General features: G+C 38.8%; 1 protein-coding gene across 4 annotated transcripts in view; it reads right to left on the bottom strand.

Moving 5' to 3' along the window:
• Positions 1-12,646, bottom strand: part of MCF2L2 (MCF.2 cell line derived transforming sequence-like 2) — a 236,435-nt gene that overhangs the window by 95,733 nt on the left and 128,056 nt on the right. For all 4 annotated transcript variants that reach the window (XM_026007237.2, XM_026007235.2, XM_026007238.2 and 1 more), the window contains one exon: positions 7,378-7,457. In XM_026007237.2, coding sequence (XP_025863022.1) covers positions 7,378-7,457 — 80 coding nt within the window. The remainder of the gene's footprint in view (positions 1-7,377; positions 7,458-12,646) is intronic.

The raw sequence follows: 12,646 nt of genomic DNA, 5'->3' as shown, positions 1-12,646 counted from the left end.
TTAAAAACTGTAACATTGTTTTAACAGTGATTTACAAGTCTGTAGTTCTGTTTAGAATATTAGAAATTAAGGGGCACCTGGGTGGCTCAGTCATTTAAGCAGCTGCCTTCGGCTCAAGTCATGATCCCAGGGTCCTGGGATGGAGCCCTGCATCAGGCTCCCCGTTTAATGGGCAGCCTATTTCTCCCTTTCCCCACTGCTCATACTTGCTCTCTCTCTCTCTCTCTCTCTCAAGAAAAAAATAAATAAATAAATAAAATCTTTCGGAAAAAAATAATAAAATATTAGAAATTGAGAAACATGTTGCAATATACCTTTCTCCCATTCCCAACCCAATAAAATGTGAAAGAAATAAGTGTGCTGGGATGCCTGGGTGGCTCAATGGTTGAGTGTCTGCCTTCAGCTCAGGGCGTGGTCCCAGAGACCCATGAGTCCCACGTCAGGCTCCACTGGAGGAGCCTGCTTCTCCCTCTGTCTATGTCTCTGCCTCTCTCTGTGTCTCTCATGAATAAATAAATAAAATCTTTTTTTTAAAAAAAAGAAAGAAGTGTGCCAAGGACATTGAAAAGAAGTGGCCCACATATCTAGAATTTTCTCAAGCTATTTGATTTCATGTGATTTTAACTTCAATGCATAAATGACAATGTAACTTAATTCTTATGTCTATAAATTTTAACTCACAAATAAAATCACAAGTTTGATAAGTACTTCATTAGATAAATTTTGGTCCCTAACCTATTTCACAAATAATTTCCACATAACCTCAAGGTCAATTGGCTGACTCTCATTATTGGGGTGTGGGGAGGGTGGCTACAGCTCATAGAAAGAGAGGGTGTGGGTTGCTGTTCTAGATCTATAAAACCCTACAAATGTTGGATTTGGTCTTCATCAGTCCTCACTCTTTACTGTTTCTCCTGAGTGCTCTATATTAGCCAACAAATTCATCCAATGAGGAATCCAAGATGGAAACTTCAAGTATCTTCAGTATCTTCTTTCCCTACTAAATATTTTCCCTTTCTTTTCTGCTTTGATCTTTATTCGTCATTCATCACACTTTCTTGATAGTCTAGTTTATTTTAGACAACTGGGGAGAACATCAGGATGGATGGGTATAAACTCTACCCATCTCCCTTTTCCTGTCATTATTAGGCTCTTAATACTGGAGTCACATCCAGACTGTGACACCTGCTGGCAGCTGGTCCATCTCCCTGCCTTCTTCTAGTCTACTCTTCATTGTCATACCAGAGTCATCTTTCTAATACATAAATGCCTTTCCTAGCAACAACTCCTAACCAAAGCTTTCAGCAACCTACCTCTCTGGCTTTCTCGAACCATTTCCAGAATAGCCTATGCCCCTTCAGACTTTTGAGACTTTATACACTTCCCCATCTTGACTGCCCTTCTCTGTCTTATCCCTTTCAAAGTTGTATTTATTTTGCAAAGTTAAGTTCAAATGCCATGTCCTTTATAAAAAATGTCCCCAATATCCTTGTTATGAACTGTTCCTTCTTCTGCCTCCTACCATGCTTTATTCCTTCTACTGGCAGTATGTCATCCTTCTCTACATTATAAATTATTTGAAATATGTTGTTTCCCTCATGAAACTTGTAAGTTTCCTGAGTTTAGACCCCATGTTAGAATTATTTCCATATGACCCATAGCAATTGCCTTAATATATATTAAATGGAGCTGAATAAGACATCTAGATTGGACCAACCGAACATTTTAGTCATCTCAGTTTTTTATTGGTCAAATAGCAAAGTCAACAGTGGTCTTAACTGTTACTCTCTCCTTTTTCATATAGCTCCCTCAATGAAAGTACATTTTCATAGATGAATAGAATCACACCCTTACTTCACTAAGTTCTGGAGTCTATATTAGCCTAAGAGATCCATATCCACCTCTCCTTTTTTTTTTCAGATTTTATTTATTTATTCATGAAAGACACAGAGAGAGAGAGAGAGAAAGGCAGAGACACAGGCAGAGGGAGAAGCAGGCTCCACGCAGGGAGCCCGACATGGGACTCGATCCCAGGTCTCCAGGATCACGCCCTGGGCTGAAAGCAGGTGCTAAACTGCTGAGCCACCCAGGGATTCCCTCCACCTCTCCTTTATCCCAAGTCTTTATGACCTATGAAAATATAGCCTCTTGACCAGTGTGATCAAAAATGCAATCATTAGACCACCTGTATTCTAGTTACCAAATTAAAAATTTTAAATTTAAAAGTTAAAAATTCAGATTCCTGGACCATATTCTAGCCCTCCTGAATCAGGATCTCTGAGGGTAGAGCTTGAGAATCTGCATTATTAATAAGCTTCTCGGGGCTGCAATACATAGGAAACCTTGACAATCTTGGTTCTAGAAATTCTTCAGAAAGATTAGTTGGGAGTTGCCTCAAAGATTTGGTGGATTCTCTGAATGATCAGACTTCAAGCATCATAGAGGGTGAACACTGAAATGTGCTTATAGTTTATACAGCTCTCCCACTGAGAATCAGAAAGATAAATGAAAGCTTTGGGGATTCAAAGGAGTGAGAAAGCAAGGAACTGAGTTTGGGCCTGATCTATTATCATTTAGCAAAACAGTACATATTCAAGATTAGGAGAAGTTACTCAGTTTAAGACCTGAATATGACCTTCCTTCAGCTACTTTTCATCTTTTATACAGAACATTCTATCTATAAACATGGGATTAAATGGGAAACTAAAATTACCAACAATCTGCTATATGTGAGGCATCATGCTAAGTATTTCCCATATATTTCTCATTTTAAAAATTTTGCTATTTTTTTTATTTAATATTATTATTATTGAAGTCATATAGTTCTCATTTAATCAACCACCTGTAAAGTTGCTTTAGCCCCATTTTGCAGAAGTGGAAACTTAGAGCATGAGAGATTAAATAAACTGGTAGTTAGGTAGATTAAGCAACTAATGGACTATAGGTAAATGGATTAAGTTAAATAAGAAAACTGTTGGATTAAACAAACTACAAGTTTCAAATCCCAGGTCCACCATTTACTGGTTGAGTGACCCTTAGGGAAACGCACTTAACTTCTCAGAGTCTCAACAGCATCACAGATAAAATGAGGGAAACACCGTCTTCCTCATCATCTTCTTCAAGGCCCTAAGGATTTGTCATGAAAAGGGTATATATAGCATGATGTCTGGGCCTCATCGGTGTTAACAACTCTTCTCTCACCTCCCTAATCTATAGCCTGTAGCCTTGGCTTTTTTTTTTCTTTAATTTTTATGAAGGAGGCTGTTGGCAGCCTCAAAGGGCCTCTGCTACTGTAAGCCACTTTAACAGGTACGTAGGAACAGTTTGTTGGTGTTCACAGCCAGTAGCTCTACCTTTATCCTGAGGGTTCACATTCATGAAAAAGGAATTTTCATCACCCTTTGGCTTCTTTCCAGCTCTGAAGAAGCTATGATATGAGTGGCCAGGGAAAGCAAGCTCCTGTGAGTCATGCTTTCAGCTTCCAGCTGATGACGTAAAGCACCTGAACTAGCCACATCACCACAGCCAGCAACCACAGAGAATCTCCTCCACTGCTAGGCTTTCCCAGACCACGTCAGTGAGTCTAACACATGGCTGCACAGCTGCCAGATGGCCCAGAGAGCCTCAGACAGCTTGCCAAGTTTAGTTGAAGTTCCTTCCAACAAGTAAAGCAAGGATTACACTACCTGAGAAGATGGAATGCCTTTTTTGGAAATGAGTTCTCTGATGATGACAACTTCATACCACGATTTTGTTGAAGTATTAGTGACTCTAGTGGCATCATGAGTGGTTTTGGTTTTTGGCTTTTGTTTGTTTGTTTGTTTGTTTTGTCTGTGAGCATTTATCCAAGGAGGGCAAGGTGAGCCATTTTTCACAATGTTTTGATTTGCGCTATGGTTTCATTTCATCTTTGTGGTCTAGGCCTAAGGTCAAGGATGTCAGAATTGTCATCAGAGTTAGACGTTATGCTTCTGGTCATCTGTCTTGGACAGTGGCCACAAAACACAAGCATCAGTGATCGTTCTTGGTGTTAGTCAACCTCCTTGTCCCCCTTGTAATAAACTACGAATCACACAGACATGACTCTTTTTTCTATTTATTTTATTTTATTTTATTTTTTTAATTTTTGTATTTATGAGAGTCACAGAGAGAGAGAGAGAGAGAGAGAGAGAGAGAGAGGCAGAGACACAGGCAGAGGGAGAAACAGGCTTCATGCAGGGAGCCCCACGTGGGATTCGATCCCGGGTCTCCAGGATCGCGCCCTGGGCCAAAGGCAGGCGCCAAACCGCTGCGCCACCCAGGGATCCCATGACTCTTTTTTCTAACGTTTCTTTTATTTTACTAGTTTTCCTATATATTTTGGGATGATGGTTTCCCTGGTTAAACTGCCTCCCTTGTCAAATGCTAATTGCATTTATTGGTCATGAATCAATTTTTAAGTCTACAATTTAGGGATTTCATTCATATATCCTCTTCCTTTCTACTCATAGTCAGCCATAACTATATGGATTCTGCTCACACTTCTCATAGCCTTGGTGTTTAGAAGTAGAAGTCTGAGCAGCCTCTGTTTGCCAAATTGAGGAAGTCTGGCAGACTGTTCCTACCCTGCTTCCTCCACTGCCTTGACTATTAAAATACATGTTGTTGCAGGAAAAGCCCTTTACTAAATACACAAACAAGGGAACAATAAGGAAAAATAAAAACAAAAGCTCAGGACAATTGTAACATTGGCTTGCGCCAACTTACCAGTACCTGTGCTATTGGTGATCTGCCTGCATATGAGGGAGCCAGCATCCTAGCAGGATGGGCTTGGAGCCTGAATTAAATAAGCAGCATGGCCAAAAAAGAAGAAACCAAAAGTCTGGTGGTCAGAACTTCTTGGATTCTACTCAACATTTTCCAACCCTATAGGCCTCTGATTCTTCCCCTGCTCTAGTTCCTGCATTGTCTATTCTTACCAACATACAAAATTGGAGTAAATAATAAATGTAGCTTATGGAAAAATTTGTCTTAAATACCTTAAAGTCCTAAGACTTTTCCCTGAGAAAAGGTGCTTTATGCTTACTGACTATAGTTCCTTTTTTTTCTCAACAAATAAAACAGCAGCACTCATTTTTATTGTTCACAATTATTGAAATAATTCGCTCGAATTTGGAGTCTTTTATTATGAGAACCTCCACATACACACAATTCCCACGGCATCTTTATAGAGTAGACCATAAATATATTGTCTAAAGATGAGCAAAGAAAATCAGAGAGCTATGAGATAAGTTCAAATCACATTGTGGGTGAATAGGAACAGCATGGAAGTTCAGGGGCTGGACATGTGCTTCAGTGCACTTGACACAGCTCTTACCTCCAAAGATGAGATTCTCTGAAGTCAAGGGTACACATCAGGGTAGGGTGATGCTCAGTTTTGAAAATGATCAGAGTTAAACCTGTTTTATGTCACTCAATAATTCCACAGACTCCATGGATGTCAAGTCTGGCAAAATTTCATTACATATGCCCATTTCAAACTCTTTTTTTTTTTAAAGATTTTATTTATTTACATGATAGAGCATGAGCAAGGGAGACAGGTAAAGGAAGAAGGAGGAGTAGACTCCCCACTGATCAGGGAGCCTGACATAGGGCTCAATGCCAAGACCCCAGGATCATGACCTGAGCCAAAGGCAGATGCTTAACCAACTGAGTCACCCAGGCACCTGCTATTTACTCTTTTAAATGGCTGATCAGGATTGTGTGAAACTGAAGTTTGTTACTTAACTCTGGAAAGCACAGTAAAGCAATTTCTCCAACCACAGGAGATTCTGAAATAGCTGCAGCAATGCCCTCATCTGCCTAAACTATAAAAGGATGACTAAACAGACAAAAGAATTGCAGGTTTCTCTAAGAGTAGTCTGCTGGGAACTCTGCTTCCCACATTGTTTCTGTCTTGAGGAAGAAAAGTCTGAGACCTGCTCTCTGCCTGACTCTGTGATAGTTGGTGGAAGACATGTGGGGTCCTCTATTCAGACACACTGGGCACAGATGGTGAATCCAAACTGTTGCTAAAGCGCATGTGACTCATGCTCTACTGGCTTCTGCTTTCAGAACCATTCCATCAGCCAGATACTCAATTTTTAGTGAGGCAGGGGCAAAAGGGCCCTTTCTAGGATTGCTTTTGCAGCGACATATTTTTTATTTGAGTCTTGAAATATAATGTTACTTTACAATTATACAGTGCTTGGTAATTTTCAAGTTTCCATTTGCTGCTCAAAATTAGTTTCAGATGATAGCTGTTGTTATCCCCATTTTTATAGAGGAGAAATGGAGGCTTAAAGTGGCTTATGTGGCTTCAATGCGGGTCTGCCTAATTCCAAAGCTTATGTTTTTCTTTAACCTTTATTTTGAAATATTATGGATTCACATAAGGTTGCAAAGAAACATAGAGGGAAATTTCATGTACCCTTCCCCCAACTTCCTCTAATATTAATATTTTACACAGCTAGAGCATAATATTAAAACCAAGAAAGTGATGTGAATACAATCTACAGAGTTTATTCAGAGCTCACCACTTAGGCATGTGTGTGTGTGTGTGTGCGTGTGTGTGTAGCTCTATGCAATTCAGTCAGGTTTTTTGTACATAAACCACACATTGTTCTACCAATTTTAAATATGAAGTCAGATTATAGGAATGCACAAAATGACTTTTCCTTCAATAACATAATATCTACCAACAATTACATCCATGACCATAACCAGTTTTTCTTTCTTTTTTTTTTTTTAGATTTTACTTATTCATTCATGAGATACACAGAGCGAGGCAGAGACACAGGCAGAGGGAGAAGCAGGCTCCCTGCAGGGAGCTTGACCCGGAACTCCATCGCAGGACCCCGGGATCACAACCTGAGCCAAAGGCAGATGCTCAACCACTGAGCCACCCGGACGTCCCACCAAATTAAATTTTCTAGTTGCAATTAAGAAGAAAGAAAAGGGGATCCCTGGGTGGCGCAGCAGTTTGGCGACTGCCTTTGGCCCAGGGTGCGATCCTGGAGACCTGGGATCGAATCCCACGTCGGGCTCCCGATGCATGGAGCCTGCTTCTCCCTCTGCCTGTGTCTCTGCCTCTCTCTCTCTCTCTCTCTCTCTCTCTCTGTGTGTGTGTGTCTCATGAATGAATAAATAAAATCTTTAAAAAAAAAAAAAAGAAGAAAAAAAGGAAGAAATCCTATAAACCTCAGCTCTTGAGAGCAGTAGTCTGGAAGTGTGATAGGTATGGAGAGGGTAGTAACTCTCCCATACCTCTCTCAAATAAACTTCATTTATTGGTAAGTACGGCAACAATACTCTCTCATGTCAGAAATTTCTATCTATAAAAGAAAAAGGTGGTCCTACCTTGACTTCAAATTTAGTCTCATCATCTTCCTTTTCTAATGTCCCTGTGTAAGTTTCCTCAGATGTTCTCTGAAGAGGAGCTAGAGAGATAAAGAAAACATGCCATTAATTTGGCAACTCAGCTTATAAATAACCCAGAGTGTGTGTGCCCTGGCTTGGATGAGCAGTTGGACTGGGTTGGGCTTAACAAAGCTTAATTGAGCTGCTGTGGTGATTTCCGAGGTGGGAGATGAAATTGGAGGGGAAGGAGAGATGCAGAAAAAAAATTGCCCTTGACCTCAGGCATTTAACATTTGATCCAAAGAGGCAAAAGTCACACAGACCACTACAAAAAACACCAAACTACAATAAATCAGTAAATGTAATGTGGTTAAAACAAGAGAATTTCCATCATTCCCATTTTTAAGGCTCAGCGAAAAGGTCACTTTTCTTCATGAAGTCTTCCTTGACATTCAAACTTCAGGATTCTTTTCTGTACTGCTGCTTTAGCATTTATCTTTGTACCATATAATACTGTAGTTGATGTTGCTCTTGGATTAGAAAACCAGATTCAATTCTAGATACCACATTTATTGGACATATATATATTTTATACTATACAAGTAATTTGTCCTTATTACAGACAACTTAAAAAATGCTAAAATCTTACCACTTAAACACAACCATTTCCTTAAAGAGTTCTCTTCCTCTTTCTCTCTCCACATACACACACCCATGAAACCCATCCCCCCACACACTCACATAATCATACTATGATATACAAGAGAATGTCTATGCCAGCCCCAGCCAGGAATTGTTGCTAATCTAACAGTTGGATTATGGAACCACATATATTAGTGGATGAGACAACTATGTAAAGAATGAATAAATAAAAAAAATTTAGAATGAATAAGCTGAGTCAAGATGGAACTGGGCTGTCTTGCTCTTGCTCTCTTCCCTGTCTGTCACCCTCCCTTCCTTTCCACAGAGCTCATAGGACACCTGGGAGATATCCTCTCTTTAGGCATTCAGCTTTAAGAATGGAACTTGGGGAAGTGAAGCCCTGGTTAGGCCCTGAGGCTTTCTAACCCAACATTATCAGAAGGCTGCATTGAGCATGATTGCTGTGAGGCTAGTAAGTGATTTCTACGTTCCAAAATGCCATCCACCTAATGCCCCCAATATATCACACTGATTCTTATCTGTGATGAACTGTGGCCTCCAGAGATTCCTCCCAACCTTCAGGTTCTGTGAGTCAACTGGAATCAGCTGGGCTTTCTATGGAATTTTTTCATTGATTTTATTGCAATCTGTAGTGAAATACACTGTTTGTTGTTCTTGGTTATATGACCACTGAAGCTACTTCATAACAATGAACAATCCTTTGAGCTCCTCACTCTCTGCAGGATCCCTTTAAACTGAGTGATTGCAGGCATAATAACTGGATGCTAGAAGTGCATACATTATAATTGGCAACACCCATGACTGAGAAGCACCACCCTTCCCACTGTAAGTACAACAGAGAAGTTGAAGGCAGGGGCAAGGAGCCACATTGCCAGCATTTGAGTCTTGCTCTTTCATGTACAAGACTCATTATTATCAGAGTAATCTCTGTGCTGTTGTTTCTTCATCAGTAAAGTGTGGAATAATGAGAAAGCCTCTAGTATAGGGTTATGAGGCTTAATGAGTTAATATATGCAGTGTTTAGATCATGGTAAACAGTACATTTTAGCTATTATAGCCACAAAAGAATTTTTCACATTCTTTATAAATGTTAGGTTAAATGCTGTACCCAAGGCACCCAGCTAACGAGAGTCAGAGCCAAGATTCCAGCTCCCTAATGCTACTTGCACTGTGAAATATAATGGTTTGTCCTGGAACAGACTCAGTTACTAAGGAGGAATCAGATAAATGTGTTTGAAAATCTTGTTAGTGACTTGCCTGAATCCACACTCAGCAGTTACTATCCAAAGCAAAAGTGCAGAATTGTTCTGCAAAATGAGCAAGATGTCTGGCCAAAGACAATGATACCCATTCAGACACGACAAAGATCTACTTATGCTAGAAGGGTCATTATCCATGATGAGATATTGTATTTGAAAAAAAATGAGAAACAAGCTATTATTCCAGCTTTATTTACTTGTAACAAACATATATCCCTTAAAACAATGACAGAGGAAAAAATCACAGAAATGAACACAATTTAGTTTTGGAAAGGATCTCTAAATGAGAATTTAGGAGAACCAGGTCCTATCTCTAGCCATCCAAAAAGATTTCTCTGTGTGTGAATGTCTGTTTGTATGTGTGAGCAGGATGTGTGCATAAGTGTATTGAGTGTGTGTGTGTGTGTGTGTGTGCACATAGAAAATTCAAAAAAGAAATGCACTAAACTATTATCAAAGCTTGATTCTAGGGATCCCTGGGTGGCGCAGCGGTTTGGCGCCTGCCTTTGGCCCAGGGCGCGATCCTGGAGACCCGGGATCGAATCCCACATCGGGCTCCCGGTGCATGGAGCCTGCTTCTCCCTCTGCCTGTGTCTCTGCCTCTCTCTCTCTCTCTGTGACTATCATAAATAAATAAAAATTAAAAATTAAAAAAAAAAAAAAGCTTGATTCTAAAAAGTGGAATGTGTAATGGGAGACAGGGGACTGTCAACCATATAAAATGGAGAATTACCAAAAGACTCCATAATTTTCAGATAAATAAAAACCAAAAGAATTTGTTTCCAACAGATCTACACAACAAGAAATGCATAGGAAGTTCTTTACCCTAAAGAGAATGACACAAAGTGATGATTCAGATCTACAATAAGGAATAAAAAGAATACTGGAAATGACTGAATAAGGGAGTAGATGTAAAAGACTATTTATATAAAACAAAAAAAATACTGAGTTATATCTGAGCATATATCTGAGAAAAGCAATGCAAAGAGGTATGCTAAAAAGCCAATAAGGGATTAAAACAGAACACTAAAAAAAAATTGCTAACCCAAAAGAAGGTAGGAAAGGAGGAACAGAAAGGGGAAAATGAGAAAATAAATACAAGTAACAAAATTGTAGCTCTAAATCCAACTATATCAATAATCACATTGTAAGTAAATGGACAAAATACTCCAATAAGAAGGTAGAGGTTAACAGACTGTATTAAAAAGTCAAGCCCCCCCCCCCCAAAAAGTCAAGGCCCAAATTTATGCTGCTTACAAGAGATATACTTTAAAAACAATAGAAGAATGGAAAAAATATATTATGCAAATACTAAGCATAAGAAAGCTGGAGTGCTATATTAATAGCAGACAAAATAGACTTCAGGACAAAGAGTATTACTAAATATAAGGAGAGAAGAAGAGATGTTTCCTAATTATAAAAGAACCAGTGTATCTGGAAGACATAACAATTATGAACATATATGTGCTTAATAACAGAGTTTCAAATAACGGAGTAACAAATAACATATATAACATATCCAAGAGAAGTTTATTCCAGGAATGTAAAATTGTTTTAACATTTGAAAATAAATCATGTAATCCACCATATTAACAAATAAAGGAGAAAATTATATGATCATTTCAATATACGCACCATGAAGAGCATCTGAAAGTCAACAATCATTCTTGATGAAAACTCTCCTCAAACTAGGAAGAGAAGGGAACTTTCTCAACCTGATAAAAGGTGTCTGTGAAAAACTTACTGTTAATATCATACTTTAAGGTAGAAAAGGAACTCTTTGCCTTAACATTGTGAAAAGGATAAAGATGTCTGCTCTCACCACTTCTATTCAACACTGTACTGGAGGTCTCAACATTATAATGAGGCAAGGGGGGAAAAAGCATAAAGATTGAAACAGAAAGATGACCGGATTATAGTTTATTCAAAAATATATTCCTATTGATAGTTAAATATGGTAAATTATATTTACTATACAGTTAAAAAAAACATGAAATATCTAAGATCTCTACACTCAAACCAGTATAGTATACTGCCAAATACCATATCACTTCACTCATGTGAAATTTAAGAAAGAAAAAAATGAGCAAAGGGATAAAAGAGAGAGGCAAACCAAGTAACACACTCAAACTATAGAGAATAAACTGATGGGGATAAACATAGAGAGAATAAACAGAGGGGAGGTATGGGGGTGGGGTGGGGGGAGGGGGGCACAGCTCGGTTCAACAGGTGATGGGGATTAAGAAGTGTACTTGTCCTGATGAGCACTGGGTGAAGTATGGAAGTGTCCAATCACTATCTCGTACACCTGAAACTAATATTACACTGTACGTTAACTAACTGGAACTTAAACAAAAACTCAAAAAAAGAGCAAACAAAAACCAAAATCAAAAAATAACTATAGTGCCAAGTATATATCCCAGGACCCTGGGATCGAGGCCCACGTTGGGCTCCCTGCTCAGCAAAAAGCCTTGCTTTTCCCTCTTTTCCCCACTCATGCTCTCTCTCACTATCTCTGTCTCTCTCTCTCAAATAAAGTCTTTCAAGATCTAAATAAATGAAGAGTTATAACATCTATGAGTTGAAACTCAATATTGGTATGATAACAGTTTTCCCCAAATTGACCTAAAAATTCAGTTCAACCTCCATCATAATGTCAGCAGAAATTGAAAAGTGATTCTAAAATTTATATGGAAATGAAAAGGGCCTAAAATAGTCAAAATAATCTGGAAAAAAACACATATGACTTATACTACCTGATCTCAAGGCTTACTAATAAGCTATTGTAATCAAGACCATACAAGACTAGTGTAAGGACCTATCTATTGTTTTATCTTTACAAAGAACCAACTTTACACTGGACTGCTAATAGAATCTTGTGAGCATTTTATTTTTTTTTTTTATTTTTTTTTTTTATTATTTTTTTTTTAATTTTTTTTTTTTATTTATTTATGATAGTCACAGAGAGATAGAGAGAGAAGCAGAGACACAGGCAGAGGGAGAAGCAGGCTCCATGCACCGGGAGCCCGACGTGGGATTCGATCCCGGGTCTCCAGGATCGCGCCCTGGGCCAAAGGCAGGCGCCAAACCGCTGCGCCACCCAGGGATCCCTCTTGTGAGCATTTTAAAGGTCCTTAGTGGAGTCTATTACATGCTGATGTTATTTGCACATTTTTATTATTCATCTTCTAGACTGTGAGCATCTCCTTGTACACAGGCACTCAATTTTACCTAACTCTATAAAGTCTGCAATGCCTGTACTATCCATATCTATAGTTTATTTTAAATAATATTTGTGAAAACACCTACAGTCTCAACCCTAATAAGCATTATGAAACATAAGAGCA

Source organism: Vulpes vulpes, chromosome 3 (assembly GCF_048418805.1).
Source record: "Vulpes vulpes isolate BD-2025 chromosome 3, VulVul3, whole genome shotgun sequence".
Classification (NCBI taxonomy): domain Eukaryota; kingdom Metazoa; phylum Chordata; class Mammalia; order Carnivora; family Canidae; genus Vulpes; species Vulpes vulpes.
The sequence above is the reverse complement of the archived record's forward strand: the minus strand, read 5'-3'. Positions and strand labels throughout refer to the sequence as shown.